At 59.3% G+C, this 21,514-nt stretch overlaps 5 protein-coding genes across 5 annotated transcripts; 3 read left to right on the top strand and 2 right to left on the bottom strand.

Moving 5' to 3' along the window:
- Positions 1-2,085: 2,085 nt before the first annotated feature.
- On the bottom strand, positions 2,086-3,693 carry SLS55_009304 (uncharacterized protein; the record flags this gene model as incomplete). Its single annotated transcript, XM_066780705.1, has 4 exons — positions 2,086-2,101; positions 2,373-2,457; positions 2,523-3,197; positions 3,549-3,693. 4 exons carry the CDS (start codon positions 3,691-3,693, stop codon positions 2,086-2,088), a joined length of 921 nt encoding a protein of 306 aa, XP_066628651.1.
- A 2,591-nt stretch (positions 3,694-6,284) lies between these two features.
- Positions 6,285-7,449, top strand: SLS55_009303 (uncharacterized protein; the record flags this gene model as incomplete). The annotated part of the gene is made up of 2 exons (XM_066780704.1): positions 6,285-6,293; positions 6,346-7,449. The coding sequence occupies 2 exons, from the start codon at positions 6,285-6,287 to the stop codon at positions 7,447-7,449; spliced, it is 1,113 nt and encodes a 370-aa protein (XP_066628650.1).
- Positions 7,450-8,243: 794 nt separating this feature from the next.
- On the top strand, positions 8,244-9,886 carry PAK6 (Serine/threonine-protein kinase PAK 6; the record flags this gene model as incomplete). Its single annotated transcript, XM_066780703.1, has 4 exons — positions 8,244-8,344; positions 8,402-8,718; positions 8,773-9,503; positions 9,767-9,886. 4 exons carry the CDS (start codon positions 8,244-8,246, stop codon positions 9,884-9,886), a joined length of 1,269 nt encoding a protein of 422 aa, XP_066628649.1.
- A 3,761-nt stretch (positions 9,887-13,647) lies between these two features.
- SLS55_009301 (uncharacterized protein) lies at positions 13,648-15,642 on the top strand (the record flags this gene model as incomplete). Its single annotated transcript, XM_066780702.1, has 1 exon — positions 13,648-15,642. The coding sequence occupies one exon, from the start codon at positions 13,648-13,650 to the stop codon at positions 15,640-15,642; it is 1,995 nt and encodes a 664-aa protein (XP_066628648.1).
- Positions 15,643-20,606: 4,964 nt separating this feature from the next.
- YIP3 (Prenylated Rab acceptor 1) lies at positions 20,607-21,137 on the bottom strand (the record flags this gene model as incomplete). Its single annotated transcript, XM_066780701.1, has 1 exon — positions 20,607-21,137. One exon carries the CDS (start codon positions 21,135-21,137, stop codon positions 20,607-20,609), a length of 531 nt encoding a protein of 176 aa, XP_066628647.1.
- Between the last annotated feature and the right edge of the window lie 377 nt (positions 21,138-21,514).

Below are 21,514 nucleotides of genomic sequence, written 5' to 3'. Positions count from 1 at the left end.
TTTCGTCAACCGGTGCCGAACCACACATGCCGCGGTCCGTGATTGATTGGACCGGTCGATTCCTTCTAGGTCTGGACGCAAATAGACTGAGGCCGTTCCCTGCGCCTCCAAGTCCGCCGCAGAAGCCGGAGCACCCCATAGTATGGCACGTGGATGACTGATGCGGCTAAGTATGTAAGCTGCGATGCCATGCAAGGTCTGCAGTGGCCGCGATGTACCTGCTACCTTCCAAGAGAAGAAAGCAAGGGCAAGGAGAGGACATCCCTTCTTACTTCTGTTACCCGTCGCGCGCACAACAAGCGAACATATAACATTGACAAACTTATTATCCGCTCGTCTTTATTACCGTCTATGTTGTGAGCGAGTCTCAAATAGATGCAAGGACATAATCTTCTATTTTCTTTCGTTTCTGGTGCTTTATGACATTGGTGTAAAGTCGTTCGACCACACGAACAGCTTTCCAAAGCGGGCGCAAGTAGTGCCTCACAGTGAAACAACCCTAAAATGAACGCGCTGTCTTTGACCAATGGGAGACGGGCTGATTCCCATCCGTCCTATAAAGACCTGGCAGTAACCCTGCCTTTTGCACGTGAGCAATAATGCCTGATACCAGCCCCAAATGCGCATGCTCAGACACTTTTACCACGTCATCACACAGCTCGAAGGGTGCTACGGGCCTGAGCGTTTAGCAGCCCATACCTAGCGTGCTACTCCCCTGCATAACGCTTATAGCCTTGCAGTATAGACCAGCGAGCATCCGAAGAAAAGGCGCTACGCGCACGGGAATTAAAAGCAACGAAAATAGAGTAAACACGGGGAACGTGACCCACCCACCTTCACCCAAAACCTTATGTGTGCCGATAGCCCCACCCGGCCATCGCTTCCTGTTCCCCGACGCTGGGCATTTGGAAATTCTATAATATGACTGCGTACTTTCCTCCTCTTAGGCTAGCAGCCGTATGATCCACGCTTACCAAAGCAACGCGAGCAAGGACGAGAGGATGAATGAGTGATGACCGACTTGAACGGCCGGCGCTTCTCGGGCTAGCCGTACTTATGTATGAGGGTGCAGAGGTTGGGAGCAGCGCATCAGCCAGCCAGGAGTTTGCGTGTTCCATTCAGCTATGGTGAATACCATGGAAAGTAGCAGGAGCAATAGAAGTACTTGAGAGCAATACAGTCCAAGAACAACAGTCTGTAACGAGCCAAACTTATTTGCGGGTAAGGCTGCCGACCCACATTTCAGATACCTGGTTCGTAGACTGATCAAACCCTGCTCAGCCGCGAATGGAGGATACCAATCGTAGGCATTCCTAGGAACTCTTTGGCATTCAAAATAAGGCTTCGATGGCGTAAGCCACTACGGGATCCCTTTGGCTGTTGTCCGACGCAGAAGCTAACAGATCATGCCAGTATTCCTCCCATTTCAGCTGTCAGAAGACGCACTATCGTCGTAATCCTCCTCCCACTCTGTGGCTACGCGATGCTCTCCATCAAAGTCATCGAAAGCGCCAAATAGTCCACCAAAGCCTTCCTCCTCTCCACCCCCCGCTTCCGAGTCGTCGTGATGGTCTCTGTCCATGATCCGGCCATCTTTTGCAGCGAATTTTTTCTTTATCACTCGGGCCTTTCCATCGCCCATGACCCAAGCTCTTGCTTTCCCGTCGCTTGCGATGACCCACACAGTCAGCTCCGGCGTCTCGTTTACTGCGAGGGCCACGCAGTTCACATCTAACTTCCCTAGAGGCACTCCCTTCAATCGGAGCGGCCATGGAGCGCCTCGTTGCTGCGGAAGCATGGGATCAAGGTCGTCTTCACCCTTATCCGGCCACCAGTCAAGCCAAAGATTGTTGTCGCAACTGCTCGTCTGCTGAGAAGAGGACGACGAGGCCATTGTGCAACTGCATCCGTGATGCGTCCAGTGATCGATGCCGTGTTCGAGCTGAGAGGATTGAAGGAAATCTGGAGGAACCGAGTAGAGCATCACCACATCTCCTATAGGGATATCGCGAGGTCGTTTGATGTCTGAATCGGTCGTAGAAAACTCGTCGACTCCTTCAAGCTGCGGGCGATGGAAGCAAGCGGCTATTCGAGCACCCTCCTGTAGGTCCGCGCCTACAGCGTAGCAGCTCGGGACCATCCCAGGATTTGGTGGCAGCAAAAGAACTTTCCGAATCAGCTTGGTGAGGCCACCAAGCGGTGCATCGCTGCCGAGATGTAGGAGTGACGTTGTGGGATCTATGAAAAGATGATGGTATCCGTCCGATAACGGCACGGCGCGGTAGTGGTCATGAGCGCCCGGCGTTGTTCGGCGCCATGACCCAGGACCGGGAGTACGATAAGCCCAGGAGAATGGCGTAGGGTGTGCGTACTGGGAGAAGTGCTTGTGAATGGCCGGGCGGTCTTCAGGGTGAGCAATGCTAGAAATGATGCGAAGCTTATGGGTGGAATCGATGCCTGTGATATTGCATCAGCTGTTTCCATTACACGGTGGGTTATGTCATCACTAGGGGCTGACGTACCTGGTCTCGGATTGAGAAAGAATAGGTAATCGCTAGGAGAAGAAATAGGAAACCAACGGTGCAGATCGTGCCCAGTTTGCTCATCAACCCAATGAAGCTCAATACCACCAGCACATCCAAATGCTACACAGCGCCGTTGTGGACATAGAGCAACACTTCTAGGAGGATCGTCTTGCGAGCACAAATGGCGGTAGATGGCCCGCGGTCCGTTGCACATTGGCATGGAGTTGTGCTTGCTGAGGGACGTCAACTCTCCCAAGTTCAGGGATGAAGCAGTAATGTGGTCGTTCCAGGTCTGGTTCACGAGATTTTGCGTGTACCTCACAGGATCGCTAATGCCATGGAGCGTAGCATCCATGTCACCACTGCGGACGTTGACAGTGTCGAAAGTCGGCTTGTAGTGCTCGGTGTCTTGCTCGATGGCCGCGGCGCGTTCATCTCGCGGATACAATCTGCTGGTGAAGATTGACGATTTCAAAGTCATGCGGTGTCCCGAGGAACCGTTCACAAAGTCTCCAGGCTCGAGTGGCTTGCTTGTCTTGCTGAGTCTCTTTCCCAAGTCCAGGTCGCAAACGAAACCCATGCGTCCATCTAGGAGCGTAGCGATTGCAAACCGACCGGCGGAAGCATCCATGCTCATGGCCAGAACCTTGCGTGGACACGTCACGCTGGTGACTGGGCGAATGTCAGCCTCCTCGGGGGCGTATATATATATTATGCCTGCCTCAGCCACCAGGAGGAATTTGCCGCAAACACTGGTGGCAAAGAGGAGCCTGGGATCCTCTTGCTTTGCTGCACCGCCATAGCCACTGGCGAGTTGAGTAAAATCGACCTGACACCGTTCCACGAGGCCAGAATGGTAGCCGGTGTGGGGTGCAGTCGTGGAGGATGACCAGTCTTCCACGCCATTTCCCGTCCACCCAGCCGTTAGAGCGCACTGCCGAGCAAGGTGTCGACTGAAGATCCACGCGCTAGAGCCACTGCTGTTTTGCGCCCAAAGAGCCGTATAGACTCCAGACCACCAACCTCCTCGCTGCAGCATGCAAGAGAGCAGACGTTGATCGAGACTCGCCTCCATCCAGCTTCGACACATGTGGCGGGCGGCATTGAAGTGGACCGGCGAGAGGTATTCAAAGATCTGCTGAACGATCTCGCAAGGCAGCTTGTTCATTGGAGAGTAGTGCGAGGGCGGCACTGTATGGCACTCTGGAGCGGCTGGGCTGGGGATGGCTGGGTCGGAATTGATAGAGGTGTTTGACACGCGGGGGAGCTGAAATCTTGGCTGCTTAGACGTTGAAGGAGCGGACGCAGAGGTCGGAGCGGCGACCCCTCGGGAAAGGAATATTGACGAAGACGTTGTCGCCGTACGAGCCTCTGGGCGGAGGACTGCTAAGGACTGGGCAGGAGAGCGGTAGACTTAGGAAAAGAGAGTGAGGTGTTGATCCAACAAGGCGATGCCAGTTGCGAGCGCGCATACTAGGCTACGTAGAGGCAAGGGCAGCGGAACAGAGGCAGCAGGAACAAAGCCCGGAACGAGCCTTCCAGGACACAGCAGCCAGCTGACGTGAAAGGAAAGGGGTTCTCGTGCTGGACGTGGTTGCCGCGTCCGCATTGGCTCGAAGAGGTGGTGGGCCATGTGCAGCCGGGCACTCGGCGGAGATGTCAACCCCCAGCAGGGCAATGTAAGCGGTAGGTTCCGTCAATCGACGGTCCCTTTGGGCCACGCAGGCTCGGTGTGTCGGGCAACTGATGCGGCGGAGGCACGACAAGCAGCCGCCGTGGGACGTTGCATGTGCAGCGCTGGAGCGAGGGCCGGGGGACGAGGGGATCGACGCGGGTCGGGTTAGGGTTTGCGGGCGCAGGCTGGGCGGGAGGATGACGCGCGGTGCTGATCCAGCGTGGCCGTCTGACGGGCCCTGCGCGCGGACGAGAGCGGGTAGGGCAGCGGAGAGAGGCCGCAAGGCTGCTCGTCGCGATGCGGGCCCGTGACCCTTGTGACGTGTGGCCTGGCCCCCATGCGCGACTGCGACCCTCACCCGCGCCCAATTCACGTTGACTTCGGGCAGCCTCCGCCACAACCGCTCCCAACAGCTCGCGAAGCGCTGCCCCCGTGCCCCGCCAACGGGCCTGCCAGGAACACCGCAGCAATGCGCTGATCCCGCTCCCTGCTGCCCTCACCGCCAATCACCGCTCGCCCGCCTGTGTCTAGCCGCGCGAGACTTCTGCCCTCACCCCCCGCCAAGTGCAACCTCGCCGCACCGCGACCATGAGTTCCAAGGACCCGGACGCCCGTCGCCGCCGGAAGGACCGCGACTCCGACCTCGACTCCTCTCGCTCCCGGGACAAGGACCACCACGCCGTCCGAAAGTCGTCCCACAAGAAAAAGTCGCACTCCAAGGACCGCCTGCGCGACGCTGCCGACCGCGACCGTTCTCACCCCACCCGCCCACACGCCCACTCCAAGAAGATGTCGCTGGTCCCTGAGCTGGACCGCCGGCCCTCCGCCTCGCCTGCCTCCAGCAGCTCCTATCCCTCCTTCTCCAAGGCCCACAGCCGCGAGTCGCTGGAGCCGCGCACCGACGACCCGAAGGCGGGGAAGCCCATCTATACTCCAGACCCTACCGACCTGGGTGGCTCGCCCAAAGACGGCCGCCGCTCTCCGAGGCCTGCCGCTACAGCTCGTGCTACTGCTGCTCCTCCGAGCCCGCCTTTGACTGCCGATGAACCTGACCTGCGGAGGAGGGGCAGCGGGAATAGCATGAGAAGATCCGGGGGCAGCCAGCGCTCAGATAAAGAGAGCAGGAAGAGAAGCGAGAGTGGACGGCGGAGTTCTAGCGGAAGGCGCAGTGTCGGCGGGGATTCGCGCCGAGGCGTCGGCCCAAAGGTGGTGACATCAAAATCAAGTTTGCGCCAGGCTATCCCGCTGGATGAAGACTCTCAGGACTCTGACGGTTCAGGCTCAAAGCCAAGCACCACTCGCCATCGCTCAGCTCCGCGGAATCCTTCTTCAGACACCTCAACAGCGAGGTCGCAGAGGACTGTCAGTGGAACCCACTCCACTACGGATTCCGATGCCACCTCAATCGCCCCGGATCAAACCAGAATACGCAGAGATCCGATCTCGGATTCCTCCCCGTCAGTTATTGACTCATCCCCTCGCACACCTACCGCCATCCATCCCGCTTTTGCAAACGCACCGCCTGGCCAAAAGGGAACGCCGATGGTTCAAGTTTTCTCGGGCCCAGACTCTCGCGCTCCGTCCGCAGATCCCTGGGGCGGAGGCACGAATGCTCCTCCGCCTCCGCCGCCGCCGCCACCCCCTATGGTAATGCCCGCCGATGTTCCTCGTGTCGACTATCTGTTACAAAACGGAGGTCTGTCCCACACCATCCCCAAAACACTCGTAGCAGCTATAGAGCCACCGCTAGGATCCTTCCACCCTCAACACGGTTCGCCAGGAACTCGGCCTCGACCAGCCGACTCAGTGCAGCATATATTTGCACCATTCCAGAAAATTTTGGACGACTACAATCACGTCATGTCGAAGAACGGCTCCGTAGCCGTTGCTACTGGGTATCGCTCTGTGGCACGGCGGTTACTTGACAGACTTGAAGCAGTGTTCTCTCGGGACATTTCATCGGAAGTTTGTCGCTGCGTCATATGCCGGCTGAGGTCAGATGACGTGGAGCCAACTGAAGAAGAAACTGGCGTTAGTTGGGGAGAGATCCTGGAATTCGTCTCAGGCCGGCGAGAACTGCCCCCATGGCCACCGTTCTCAATTGACACAGACGCCGGTGGTCTTGGCATCGCTGGCTTCAACCAGGCAGCGCCAATGCAAAAGCTCGACATCGATGTTCCCGAGGAATACCGTGACCACTACATCAAGCAAAGCAAGAAGACAAAGCAGGCCGTCCAAAGCTGGCTGGCTACGCAGCCTGAATTTCCAACGAGCCCCCCGCAGGAAGTTGACGATGAGACACTCACTTTTGCCATGCTCACGCACTTGGAAGCAGAGAAGCGCCCAGTTTTCACGGCTCTGCTCAGGGGCATGAGCACCATTCCAGCTTCCCGCACGCCAACCCCACTCAATGTGCCGCGACCTGACCTCCTGGCCAAGACTGCCATTGCTCTGCAAAGGCTTTATCGCCTAAGCAAGCCCCCACGCGACCCCGAATGTGCAATATTCCTGCTCAACTACCCGATGCTCCACTCAGTCCTGGCTACACTAGCTGCAGTGAGCAGTGGAGAGTGGGAAATCCTCATTTCAGGTAGGTTCGATGGGTTCTTGTGGAGTGGTGCGGAAGGACCCATGCCAACTGGTGCTTCCGCCGGGTCAAGCATCTCTCGTGGACCAGCAGCGACGCCGTTGTCGCGGACTACGACTCCCTTTAGCATGGGCGGGGGGCCGTCTCGCGGGCCCACGCCTCTCCAGTATGGTAACCCCGGCATTGCGAGGTCGTCATCAACGGCGCCGAGTTCCTTTGGCGCACCTGTTCAAATGGACGAAGAAGTTGAAATTGCTACGCTTGCTGAGGTGGAGCGCGAGATTTTCCAAGGCATGGAAGCACTCGAGGACGCTTTCGAGGCCCTTCACTGCAAGGCTGAGGCGGTTCGCAGAGCCCTCCGCGAACGCAGCGCTGGCCTTGCAATGGCGGCGCAAGCGCGGCGGGGGTCCATGGATGGCGGTGTCGAAGTCCGCCTTGGGACCCCAGCTTCTGGCATCGGGGGCTGGGGAGGCGGCGGATGGGACACAGAGACGGACGATGGACTTGACGAGAGATCGGAGCTGGCTCCTGACGATTCGGCAAGCAACATTAGCTACAACAGGCGGCGGCGGCCGGAGAGGAGGAAGCAGAGGAACACGCCGGCGCCAGTGGAAGAAGAAGACGAAAGCGAGCTGACTGAGGAGGCGCCGCGGAGAAGATGAGGGACCGGTGACGCATTTGCTATCTGCCATTCTATTCTGCATCTGGGAGGCGAATCACGCAGGCACACTTTAGGTTTGTACACTGTCGGTGGGGATGGCGTGGAGCTTAGTCTTAGTTATATATCCCACGGCCTGCGGATCCGCGGCTATGGCTGTCTGCAACTGGCCTGTTCCTGTCACGCCGCGCGCTCGCGCGGAATGCTGCCTGCCAAGCCCGCGAACATGGTTGCCGGCTGCTCGCCAGCGCAACACGCCGAGGCGCGGCGCACTCTGTGGCCCGCCAGCCATTACCGTCCAGACCGCATCGACGTCAGCGGCCTCTGCACTGCCCGTCTTCTCGCGCGCGCGGGTGCGAGCCTGCGACAGCCTGCGACAGCCGGGCTGCCGCGTCCCAGTTATAGCGCCAGCCGCGGTCGCGTCGAGCTGGTTGCATCCTTTGTTTACATCCGCCGCTTGGCTCCCCGGTCACCCACTCTCTGTCCCCGCGCCACGACGGGAGCTGCCCGCCCACTCGACCAATCGCGCGCGCGTTGCTGCGTGCAAGGGCTCAATTCGACGACCGCTGCCTGCCCCGGCAGCTGGCTAGCCCTCTCGAGCACATACATCAACATCTCGAACCGCTGCCCGCCCGCCAGCGCCCACCCTCGCCCGCCCGGCTGCCCGACCGCCAGTGCGCCCAAGACAAGGCACTTCGTGTGTGGAACCCGGCCGCCTCCGCTCGCGTGTCGAATGTCCTTCGCGCCTCACCTGCTGCCCACTCCCGAACGCTGCGACACCACCTGCGCCGCCCCAACATGGCCGCCACGTACAGCACCAGCGGGAGTGTCGACCCCGAGACTCTGTACACCAAGCAGAACTGCATCGGCGGAGGCAGCTTCGGCAAGGTGTACAAAGGGTAGCCCCCGCCCCATCCCTCGGCTTCCTGCGAGCCTCATGTCTGACTTCAGCGTAGGGTCGACAAGCGCACCGGGCAAAGCGTGGCCATCAAGATCATAGACGTCGAGAACGCCGAAGACGAGGTTGACGACATCATCCAGGAGATCTCCATCCTGTCGGAGCTGCACAGCCCTTACGTCACCAAATACTACGGGAGCTACCTGAAAGGCTCGGACCTATGGATCATAATGGAGTTCTGCTCGGGTGGCAGTTGCGGAGACCTGATGAAGCCAGGCCTCATACCGGAAGAGTATATCACCATAATCATACGAGAGCTGCTCATGGGGCTGGAATACCTGCATGGCGACAACAAGCTGCACAGAGACATCAAGGGTGAGTATTGCACGAGCACCCCTTTCTGCCCAAGTCTAACGTCGACATGACCAGCTGCGAATATTCTTCTCAGTGCCAACGGCCAGGTCAAGTTGGCCGATTTCGGTGTATCCGGCCAGCTTTCGGCGACCATGACGAAAAAGAACACATTCGTTGGAACCCCCTTTTGGATGGCTCCAGAAGTCATCAAGCAATCCGGCTATGACCACAAGGCTGATATCTGGTCCCTCGGCATCACTGCCTTGGAATTGGCCCATGGAGAACCCCCCTACGCCGACATCCATCCCATGAAGGTTCTGTTCCTTATCCCGAAAAACCCACCGCCCCAGCTCGAGGGCAGTTTCAGCAGATCGTTCAAAGATTTTGTGGAGCTGTGCCTCAGGAAGGAACCACGGGAAAGACCATCAGCTAAGGACCTCCTGAAACACCCTTTCGTGCGGAAAGCGAAGAAGACCACCTACCTTACAGAGCTGATTGAGCGGCACGAGCGATGGGTGGCGAGGCACGGCAAGGGAAACGACAGTGATTCGGATGAGTCGGACACTGAGACGGAACCGCGGCAACCTGTGAATGAGGATCTGTGGGATTTTGGCACTATCAGGCCTGCTGGCAAGAACCACGCCTTGAAGGCAATGAACGATGCCGCAGCGAACGCAAGAAGCCGGACAGATAGAGCCGCTGATCTTCAGACAGGGCCCCCATCGCCCCGCAAGAGCGCGTTTGCGAACACGGGTGAGGAGAATGCGCCTGTGTCCATTAGTGGAACAGTCAGGAGCACCAGTCCTGTGCGTCCGGCCCCGCAACCTCAGAGAGATCTCTCTCCGCAAAAGCGGATCTCACAGTCATCCTTTGTCCACCTCTCGCCGGCCAAGGTTCCCTTACCCCCGTCTCCGGTCAAGCCGCAAGGTCCACAGGGCCCCCGCTCACCCTCTCGTGAGAAGCCGTCTCTTTCAAAGCCTCTGCCTTCACCATCGCCGCGACTAAGCGATCTGGATATTGACGACTACCTCGGACAAGCGATTGTAGAGTCGGATCTGCCAGCTCTTAGCATCTCAGAGAAGCACTCCCTTCCTCCAACGCCGTCGAGACACGCAACCCCGACAAATCCCCCGCCAGGACCGTCACAGTCGCCTTTCAATCTCCCGCCTATTCCGCCATTCAATCCTAACCGATCACGCCAATCCTCGCAACAAAGTGTAACCACCCCTTTGGGCAGTCCTCAGCGTCCACGGCCGCAACAGAACCAGGTTCCGTCTCTATCGCAGCAACCACTGCCGTCCTTTTTACCAGCCGCGCCTTCTCCTTCTCCCCTAGAGCGTAAGCCAGCGCCGGCCGTACAAAAGCCCACGCCCCCTCTCCCAACGCCTGGAAGCTCTGTATCGCCAGCCCCAGTAACGCGCAAGGTCTCCGATGGCAGTCGATCACTTGGCCGCAGCTTCAAGAACCTTGGAAACCCGCATGGCACGGCAGGCAGTAATGGAAATAACGCCAATCCACCGGAAATTACGGCTTTGACAGGTGTCGTTTTGCCAGCGTTGGATGCGGCACTGCACCGGCGGACTTACAATTACAATGCGCTTCAAAAGCAATCGTCGTACACAAATCTTCGAGCCGCCAGCTCGGGGGCTGCGGTACCCAGCGGCTCCTCGGCAGAAGACACTCAGAAACGGCGCGAAGTACATGAAAACGTGCGACGCCTGGTGGGGAAGGCCGCGCGCGTCTTTGCGGAGATTGATGACTGGGACAGCCAGTCACCGGTGGGAATGGGAGAGGATGTGCAGGGGTTCCTGGAGGGATTCTTGGAGGAGATCTTGGTGAGGGTTGAGGCGGAAGACGAATGACGAAGAAGCACTTGACCTTGACGACGGGCTGGCGGGGGTGACTGTATTGTTTCAGAGAGGAGCAGATCTCTGATGGGTGGCAACTGATCGGTCACCGAAGGCCGATCCTTTTTTTTTTTTCCTTTATCGGATGGGACTTCTTGGGTGGGCAAGCACTGGGAGGCTTCGAATCGGCGCATCACGGGCTAAGCCAAGGGAACCTTTGGGTTGATTTTCCACTTGCTGTCCCGCCCATATGGGCGGTCCAAGGTTTCCAACTTTCGAGGGCGATGACTCGGGCGTCTCCCGACATTTTCATTTCTTGTCGTTTCCGCGAATGCATGCGGTTAGCCTCCAGTTGTCTCTTGGCGTTGTTCCTTGCCGTAGCGCTACGCTTGTAGAGACTATCGAAAACTTTCCATTGGTTCGAAGCTGCCTCCACTTCCCTCATGGTGACAGTCCCGGTAGTCCTCTTGGTTCGCATGCATTCGCATGGTTCGGTACGGCAGCCGGATGACGGTGGTTCGGCCGGAGCGGATGTCAACCTAACCTAGCCGGCGCTCTCTCCTCGGCCACGTGGAGGGCGTGGCTGGTGAATAGGTACGGGACGTGCACGCATTGTTCCTTGCTAGTCCAAGGACCGGCCAGAGAATGTTTTTGGTCCGACTTCATCGTGATCTAGCAGACAAGGATCGGGGCGATAGATTAAGAGTGCGGAGCGGCGCCCGCCAGGAAGAAGTTCCGGACCACACTTGGAGCAGCCTTGCGTCAGGGCGTCGGCTAAGAGGCGCGCGGGCGAGGGGGCGCGTGTTGTGGCGTTGTTATGCCTGTTGATGTCATCGTCGTGTGGGCTGGAGGGAGACTTCCTCACCGCATGCGAAACTCCACGAAGAGGACTGAGCCGGGCCACCGCCGTTTCCGTCCTTCGCAAGCATGTCTCGTGAGGCATTCTGCTCTCGAGTTGTGTGGGGAGGCGAGCGGCGAAACACCCTCTCAGAGCTACACCTGCGTCCCGACGTTTGCTTCGACTACCTACAGTCTCTGGCTTTGCTGCCATGGTGGGAAAGTGCCAGACAGCCAGTCATTGGTGCCGGACAGATCTGCCGCATTGGTTGCTGTTCGAGAGGCGGTTGTGGTCGGGTGACGGGCGGGCTCAGATTGCGATTGGGCTGGATCGGATTTTGGGGGCGACAAGCCGGGGAACATGGCGATGGGAGAGCAGGGGGAATGTTACTGGACGCACCGGACCAACAGTTGGCCCGCTCGGCGGAGGTCGAGTCCGGAACCGCGCCTAGCCCTCCCTGTTGCCTTGTTTTCGCTGCACCAGCTTTCGTATTTTCTGTGCGTGTGGCGGGCGGCAAGGACATGGGGGAGAAGCAAACGGCCGTCGACTGGGGCTGATTGCATCACCGCCGCGAGCCCAGCCGGACGCGAGGGCCATGCTGAGGCCCCTGGCAGAGGGTGGCGTCGAGCTTTCTGCGGTTCTACAGGTTCCAGAAGTCGGCAGCATGGACGTCGATAAAAAGAGTGCATGGCGTGAAGCCGTGGTTCCTGCATCTACGTCTCACCGTCCCCATCGAGCCTTATGACGCAAGCGCTATGCTCTCTGCCTCTGCTTGCACGGGCTGCGGCCGAGAGCTGCTGGCCGGCGGTAGCTCGCTTGCAGGGCGGCAGGAGACGCGTCGTGCGCGCGTCTCCAGCGGCGGCGAGTCCAATCACCAAGTGGACTGACGGCCGGCCGTCGTTGTGGCGGTGTAAGGTGCGATCAACGGCGCCGGGCCAGCAGCCGAGCAGCGCGCGCCAGCTGGTCGTCCGGAAAGGCGCCAACCGGGATGGAGGCGCACCACGGAGGTGCTGGAGGCCGGCAGCAAGGCCTGCAGCCGATGCACGTGGTGCTCCGAAACGCGCTTGAACTCGAGGAGTGCTCGACGAGAGAATTCGACGGCCGGCGAATGGCTGTGCCTGACGATCCGCTGGCTCGCTGAGGGCGAGGCCGTGCCGGCTGGTTGCGGGCGGCGCGATCGAAGATTGCTCTCCCACGCAGCTCCGCCACACCGTCTGCTGCCTGCGTGCGGCGCTCTGCCTGCAAGCCGCATCGCCCGCGATCGCGATTCTGGTCAGCGTCAACCAGGCCGCCAGCTCGCCGCCCTCTTCTTACTCAGCACCGCCGCGCTCCCGGGCCAGCCTCGCGTCAGAGCGCCGGCAGCTGCTGCCAGCGCCTCACCACGCTCGCTGAGCTGCTCCGATCCCGTCCCACTGCCTGCGCCCCATTCGGCCTCTGCGCGCCGCCCGGGCTCGCAACGTCCTGTACGTAGTAGGCGCCCGCGCCCCGGCCCTTCAGCCACTCTCTCCCGCTGCCCTCCAAACACCACCGCCTCCCCAAAGCCTCGCCGCCCTGCCACTGCGCTGCACCCGCGCAGCTGAAGCCATCCCAGCCCTCTCTCCGCCCGCCGACCCACCCGCCCACCCGCCTGCCTCTGCCCGCGTCCGAGCTTGGCCTGGCCGCCCCCGAAAGCCTTGTTGCAGCCGCAGCCGCAGCAGCGCATGTCTCTGCTACCGCTGCCCGGCACCTCGCAGCTGACTACTCCCCTCCTCCCCTCGCAGCGCAGCCCTCCCGCCGTCTGTTGCTGCCTCCTGCGGCGCGCGATTCGAGCCTCGCTTGCGCGCGAGCCACCAGGCGTTCAATTGCTCCCCTGCGATCAGCGCCGCTGCCGAGTCGACTGAACCGCCCAGCGTTGCCAGCACCGCGCCCGTCCCCAGCCCGCATCGCCGTGCGCTTCCGATCTTGCGACTCTGTGGATGGATGCAGGCGTCGACATGCGCACCGCTTGACGGCTTTCTGGGGAGCAGTTTTCGGACCACAATTGTTCTGCGCAGCATCGTCATCGCTCCGCTTGGACCCTTGCGCGCCGCCGCGAGTTTCGGTACGTAACGTAACGCTGTCTCTCCCGCGCACCGCACCGCCCTCAACACCTCCTCCGCCACACCGGCCCGCGCCTCATCGCCTGCCCCGAGCCTCCAGTACGCTAACCGCCATGCCAGCTCCAGCACAACCCTTCGCCGAGCGCCCCCGCGCTCTGTAACACGCTCCCGCCGTCACGCCTGTCCTATGGCCTCTACAGGAGCGTTCACGCCCTCGTCGACGCACACAGGACCCTTCCCTCCCGCGCCGCAAGCTCCAGATACGCCAACCTCCGTATCTCCCGTCCAGCAGCCGATTGGCGCCCTCAAAGGCCATCACGCGCAGACGCCGCAGATCACGCTCGACCCGAGCCTGCCCTCGTCCACGACCGCCCACACCCCCAGGTCGCCTGCTCTCAAGCTCACTCCCGCCTACTCCCCCCAGCCGCTTACTGGCGCGGCTGCTATGGCGGATGCGCGTCGGCACCAGGACGAGCAACGAGCACGAGAAATGTCCCGTCAGGTTTCGCCCAACCCCGCGGTGAACGCGTTGAACAGCCTCCTCGGCGCGAACCAGTTGAGCAAAATGCGCGATGCGCCCGCCGCTGCCACCACGCTTGCCGAACCCATTGCTAAGGCCGCGAAGAATATTCAAATCCCCGATTCGGTGACGGGTGAAAACATGCAGACAAGTCCAGTAAGTGTATCTAGCTTTGGATCTGTGGACAGCACAACCGCACCAACCGCCACGGCCAGTGCCACCGACACGGCACCGGCGGGCCATCTTGGTCCTGGAGCCATGTCGGCCGCCGACGGCCCGGCAAGCTCGGTCGCCCCCGCGAACTCGGGACCTCAGCCTGGCGACGGTGGATTTGCCAACAATCGATCTCAGACCTTTCCAGTCCCCGCACCCGCTGAACACGATCTTCGACAACCGACCAGAGTGCTCAGCATGCCCATGTCTGGATACAGCCAGAACAACAGTCCGAGGTCGCCGAGCGCAAAACGCCACAAATGCCCCTACTGCTCCACGGACTTTACCCGTCACCACAACCTTAAAAGCCATCTTCTCACCCACAGCCAGGAGAAACCCTATGAATGCCCAACATGCCAGGCGCGTTTTCGCCGGCTGCACGATCTGAAGCGTCACACCAAACTCCACACTGGTGAGAGACCGCATACCTGCCCCAAGTGTGGCCGGAAGTTTGCGCGCGGCGACGCCTTGGCAAGGCACAACAAGGGCCAAGGTGGCTGTGCCGGCAGGCGTTCCAGCTTTGGCATTGACGAAGATGGAAATGAGCACAGAGGCGATGACAGCATGGACGGCGTGCTCTACCATGGAGATGGCTCGGAGGATAAGATGGACGAAGATGGCCCCCAGGGCCGACGAGTCAGCGAGCCGAGCGGTAAGGGTCGTCAGGGCTCACAGGCATCTTATCATCAACATTCAAGCACGTACCCTCCGATTGCTGGCCGTGCCATGGGCAACAGCGTTCATTCAATGTATCCCCCCGGGTCTGGCGCTTCTACAACGTCCAGGGATCAATCTGGCCACCCGAGCCCAAAGACAGGAGGGTCCAGTCTATCATCGATGCACTACCCGGGTCAGCAGCCGCCTCCGTCGGTTTTCGCGCAAGGTAGCATGACAGAATCGCCGAAGCCTATATCCCCGGGCCAAGTGGAGGCGCAACGCCACCAGGGCATCCTAGAGGGAACGAGCGTGCCGGGGGCCCGGTCGCCCAGCATGTCGCAACAAGCGCATCAACAGTATCAAAGAGGTGCTGGTCGCGGCTCCTCTCCGATGAGCCTGCCTCCGCCCGTTGGCAACTCCCACGCCCCCCATCTTCCTTCCCTACCAGGATTGAACGCCGACATGAGAATGTCGATGAACAAGATGCCGTCCGGGCAGGCTCAGAAGCAGAATGCCCAAGCCGGACCTGGGGCGAGCATGCTCCATCAGCAAGTACCGGCACCTGGTCCCGCATCCAATCCGGGTAGTTTATCAAGCCACGGGCCCAGCAGCGGCGGCAGTATGCGCGAGTACTTTGGCGGTCGGGAATCCGATCTCTTCGCATACATACGAGATGTTGAAACACGCATGATGCGCGGACACGAGGAGGCGAATGCGCGCATAGCCGCCCTGCAGGAAGAAGTCGCGCAGCTACGCGCTCAATTACAGCAACAACAGCCGAGCCGCTCGTAGGAGTGGCCGAGGGAATCTCTCTTCATGTTAATCACGAACTTCCATCAACTGTTGTACTATCAATTTGGCGCCGGGAGGAGTTTTTCCATCTGTCCGACAGGGATCGGCACTTGGCGTCATAAGACTGCTGTCGAAAGAAGTCCCGTACACGCTAGCGACTTCGAAACATGGGGGCGGGCTACATGGCGTGGTGTTGGACATGCAACGAATGGAATGGGGGAGGCGTTTGTTCCGTTTCTACGAGCGTTGAATCTGGGTTTTACCACTCCGCCCACCGTCTACTCTTTTCCATCTAATTTTTACTCCGACGCAAGAAGAAAAAGTTGGGTTTGCACGGTTTTTGGGCATGGCTTCTGAGGTCCTTGCCTCACTGCGGCTTCCTCGCTGCCAGACTTCATTTTTCGCATCATATGACAGATGTACAACAGAATAGTGCTGCCCGAAGCCGCCGAAAGAGCCAGGGGGTTCCTGAGGAGATGGATGTTGCACGGTCGGAAATCATGGTCCTTTTCCCTGTTGATTTTACTCAATCCCCTTGCTTGTTTTCTTCCAGCTGCGATAGTTGCATTTCCTTTCCCTCTTCCCTGCCTGGCTATCCATCTATCCATCTTGTTCGATACCTATATTAGTCTTGGGGCGAGATCAACGGATTACTTGTGAAATTGAATCTACAAACTCAGTCGTCAGCGGAAGCAGTGGACGTACTATGGCAAGCCCGTTGCGTCAAGGCCAGAGTCGGCAAGCGGTAGGTGCCAAGTGGGTGCAACTGACAATCCTTTGTTCTACCTCCGTTCCTAGAGACACAGTGTTGCTGAAACGACGCGTTCGTGCGCCGGGTCGACGCGAGCGTCCTTTCTTTGTGCACAAGGCCTACTGTCTTGGACCTTTTAACAGCAACTCAAGGGAGGCTCAGCATTCACCAACAGCTTGGTCTGTCCACCACACTTCACTGTTTCTCTGCCTCCACAGGTCTGATACCGACCATCGTTCATTGAACAACGATGCCACGCCTTCTCGGTCCACGAAGGGGCGCCATCGCCGCACCCCCGTGGTTCTCCGCACTACATGCTGCGCAACTCTTCTTCGCCATATTGATCGTAGGGCTCACGGCGTACGCGCTGAGTGCTCACAGCGAAAGCCAGGTATGAACACCTTCCCCTGATTGACTCCGGAGTCTTACCCACCCGCTACAGATCCGCCCTGCTCTGGTTCTCACCATCATCACTGCCGTGCTCACCATCCTACCGATCTTTCCCATCACCATCCCACTCCCGACGGCGATAATCCACCCATTGGGGACGCTGGTTGCAAACCTCATCGGAAGTCTGTTATGGCTGGCTTCACTCGTGGCCCTCGCGAGTTATCTCCGCGTTTTTAGTTACTACAGGAAATTCGAGCGCAACCCGCGGGCCCCGGGGATGCCACACATTGCTAGAGCATGGAAATGCGGCGTTGCAGCTTGCGTGTTCGCCGCCGTTGAGCTGTAGGTGTCTCCGCCGTATCTTTCCCAAGCCCACGCCTCCCTCTGCGCACAATCCAACCCAAAGGCTGACACTCGGATCTGTCCGCCCAATGGCGCGTAGCATATTGTTTCTCGTAACCTTCAAACTCTTCGGTTACTTCTATCACCATCACCGCGCTGGCACGCAACCCCATGCAGGGCTTCTGCGCAGCACTCCTCGCACTCCCAAACCGGATCCCGTCCCTCTTGAGAGCACCTCCCCCGTTATCGCAGCTGGAGGGTTCAATCAATCCCAACCGGCGCCAGCAGCAGCTCACCAGCAACAGCAAGGGTACCATCATCACCCACCAGCCAACACCATCTCACCACCCGACGGCCCGCTTCAACCCACAGCCCCAGTTCCCTCGACCGGCAACCACGCAAGCTACAGCAATAGCATCAATAACAACAACATCCCGTCTATTACCCACACGACCGCGACGCCCACAACCTCCACGAATCCTCATCGATCGGCCGCGGGTGACGCTTTCGCCGCGGCGTCTCCTCCGCCCTCACAGAGACACGCGAGCCCGGTTATCCCGGACCAGGGAGCAAGAAGTGGGCATGATAGAGTGGCCGGCCGGCTACCGTATCCGGTGGACGAGGACGAGGAGATGGGGGCCGTGGGAAAGGGTCATTACCAGCGTGAAAGTGATGGTAGCGGGACTACGGCGGCGACTCGACGCGGACCGGCTCCTATGGTTCTGACGGCGGGAGCGAGCGAGCGGTGAGTCTTGCCTCAATGGAGAATGCAGCGTGGGGAAGGTTGTAACTGTTAGCGTGGAAACAATGGTGATTCGCAGGCCATCGATCAATGCTTGAGGGATGTTTTTGAAAGAACTGGCGCAGGGCGCGGCTGAAACGAACAGGGCCGGACTAATAATAACAATAATAATAATATCATGTGACATGGAAATCGGTACGTGGACACCCATTACAGAAGTGTTCAACCCTGATGTGTTGCGAGGCAAGGGTTATGGGAACAGCTGCATCGCAGTATTTCTAATCAATGCCGAGCATGCCGTGTGCAAGGCTCCGTCGGACAGGAAAGCTGCTGCTCATGGGGCAAAGTTTCAACAGCTACTGGCTTGTACGCATTGGTGTTGCCAACCGTCACATAATTGCTCAAACTGAACTAAATATTATATGCCCCAAGGTATTGTAGCAATCTTGAGGGTTCTGTCCATTAGATCACGAGTGCTAAACTTGTGCAGACCACGTCAAGCCAAAATTCTCTTGGCGTCTGGTGCTCAGCTTACCCCTGTCACGACTGCGTTTCCCATCGTCTTGCTTTTCAGTCATATGCAAACATAATGTAATTGGGTGGGTACAGGACTGGCATGTAAGAATGCGCGAGCCTACCCAAGGAATGACATCGCTGCAGAAGGCGAGCTTCACTTTAATCATGTTCGGCTTAGGGAATGGAAGTGCATCCCTTGTCAACCTCGAATACTCCATGGGAGCGCAAAGAACCATATGCGTTTGCAACAGGCTTGGAATAGCAGGTGTATGTATCACGCAGGACAGGGGAAGGGAAAGTGACTCTTTGCGATGTGGGCTCGTTGGAGAAAGAGAGAAGCCGAGGAAACAAGGGATTATAAATTCGTATGAACTCTGGGCGGAAGGGTGATCTCCAAAGCCTGAGCGGAGTTAGCTTTTGAGGAATAGTTGATACAAAGTAGCCAGTGAAGCATTTTGACAGTTGAGCCGTGGCACCGATGCAAAGCCAACTTGTTACAGGCAGGCATGGCGTTAATCATGAGACCAGTCTATAAAGGGGTTGAAATGAAAGAATCCGTGCATCCAAGTTAAGCCTGCAATCCATCCGATCGTACAAAACGCGAATTCTTGATATTCCACCCATTCTTTGAAAGACGTACAAGAGAGTAGGGAACAGAGCAGGTGGAAACCGTAGAACGATGAGTAGAAAAAAGCTATCTCTTCTTCCCCTTTCGCTTTCTTCCACTTCCGCTGCCGCTCCCACTACCGCTCCCGCTCCGACCACTCGCATTTGCTTCACGTTCAAGTTCCTTGGCCCGACCGCCCAATCCCGCTCGCGCTTCAAAATCCGTGTCACTGACTTTGACACCTTGGTGAGCGCCGTCGCTCTCGCCGCTACTTCCACTTGTACTCGGTAGGTCATACTCGACTTCGACCTCGAGGTCCCTCTTCCGCTGACCGCCCGAAGTCCTGTAACCCAGGGCAGGATCGGAGATACTTCCACGACCAAGTCCTGCAAGATCGCTTGAACGGGAAATGCCTCCTGTAGAGAAGGCTCCCGAAGGAACAGGTACGCGGCGCGGAACGGCGGTGTATGCGACACCTTCTCCGCCTTGAGGCACGGCAGCAGAAGAGCTGAACATAGCGTGCCGCTGGCTACTTGGGCTCGACGACGCGCTACTGCGTGCGTACAATCCAGGCGGAGGACCGCCGGTCTGGTAAACGAAGGGATCGGCGTCGGAGGGCCTGCCGCGTTCACGCTCAGACGCATAGGTTGGATACGGTGGCGGCAGATAGCCTGGCACGCTCGAACCGGAGCGCGAGCGGTTAGCACGGTGGGCGAGGTACTCTGCTTCCTCGGCAGGGGTGAAGCCGATTGAGTCCCGGCTGCTGGGTCTCACGTAGTCGCGAGTGACAGGATCATAGAGCGGGTCTACCCATTCCCGTCCGATAGCACCATGGTAAGCTCCGCTAGCACCACGGGAGTCGGGACGAGAAGACGGGCGGGATGCGTAGCCTAGCGGAGCGGCGCCTGCACCGGGGATGCGCAGGCCTGGTGGCGGTGCAGCAGACGGGGCGTCTGACTCGTGAGCGGAGCTGTCGCGACGCTTGCTATCCGATTTCCCCGAGCGAGCGCGCGATGAGCGTGGCGACGAGGAGAATAGCGAGGGCCTTGAGCTGGATTTCTTCGAGCGGGAGCTGTTGTTGTTGCTGCTGCTGGACCGGCCCTTCGAGGAGGGCCGTGCGGCAGCGAGACCCGACGGCCTGGGAGATTGCTGGAGGTGCGGACGCGCAAGCGCCTCGAGCTCCTCGTGCGAGAGGTTGACGTTGGGCTGGCCGCGCGAGCGGGCAATGCGTATGCGGTCGAGAGCGCGTTGGACGAGGAGCTCTTCCTCGTCTGGTTTAAGGCGGGCACCATAGTAGTCGTCTTCATAGGCCGGCCTATAAGCTGGATTATCGTAATCAATTCCCCCCCTTGCATTCCATCTTGTATCAATGCCGTCGTAGTACAAAGCATCATTGGAAATAGCTCTTGCTGTTGCCCCCTTCTGCAAGATCGGATCGAGAAACACGCCCCCTTGGCCGTGCACGCCGCGCGCCGAAAAACCGTCATCATCACTGTCACCCAGCTCCTGCAACCTGGCTCCATACGGTATCCCATTCCTCCCCGTGCGGGGTCCCCCTGCCCCTGGTGGTCTTCCCCAAGGGGGCACACTAGCGTATGGAGTTCGCGGCCGACCACCTAGACCGCCTCCTCGGAAAAAGCTGACTCAATGGGCTTGTCCATGAACGACGCGTGGCCGAGAATGGTGACGGCCGAGGCGCCAACGAGCCACAGCGCCGTGTAGATAGGCGAGGCCCACAGGCCGAGCGGGACAGCGACGCAGAAGAGCGCCGTGTACAACTGGCTGGAGGTGGCGCGGGCAAAGCCGACGTCGAGATCAGCGCCCTGCAGCTTGCCGATCCCGAACATGCCGCCGGCAACGAGCAGGATGACGAACAGCAGCGTGAGGTTGGTGAGCAGCGAGTAGAAGGCGAGCATGACGAACAACACGAGGTAGTTGGAGCTGAAGTAGGCCAGGTTGTAGTTCATGCGCGACTGGACCTCGCCGAAGTTCTGGGGCTTGCTCAGGCGCTTGATGTCGAAGAACTCGCCGACGGGGCGCAGGTTGGCGAAGCGCGAGGACAAGGACGTGTTGCGCATGCCCTCGAAGCGCGAGCCGAGCTGCAGGCGCGACGTGAGGGCGTCGATGGGGATGTTGATGCGGGCCATTGTGGCGGACGGGCGCGGCGGAGGTGCGGGCGCGGGCAGCGGCGAGTTCCTGCAACGGGCCTGGCTCAGCTCGATGTCTCTTCATGGGCGCTGGCAGCGTCGAGGCCGGCGGGCGGCGTGGGCAGCAGTAGGGCGGGCAGCGGGCGACAACGTACCTATAGTGGGCCGGAGGGCTGGGGCGCGTGAAGGCTGCGGCGGGTCGTGGCCTCGGAGCGGTGTTGAGGAGTTGGAGTCGGGAAGCGTGGACTCTTTGGCGGAAGGGAGACGTGTGTGATTGCCCTGGGCTGCGCCTGCCTGCGCCTCGCTCAGCCACACGCACGCGGCGGCGGCGAGCCCCCTGAAGATCAAGCGAACGAAGGCTGCGGCAGCACGGACGC

Source organism: Diplodia seriata (genome assembly GCF_021436955.1).
Source record: "Diplodia seriata strain FDS-637 chromosome Unknown scaffold_10, whole genome shotgun sequence".
Classification (NCBI taxonomy): Eukaryota; Fungi; Ascomycota; class Dothideomycetes; order Botryosphaeriales; family Botryosphaeriaceae; genus Diplodia; species Diplodia seriata.
This window is presented reverse-complemented; position numbering and strand designations above follow the sequence as displayed.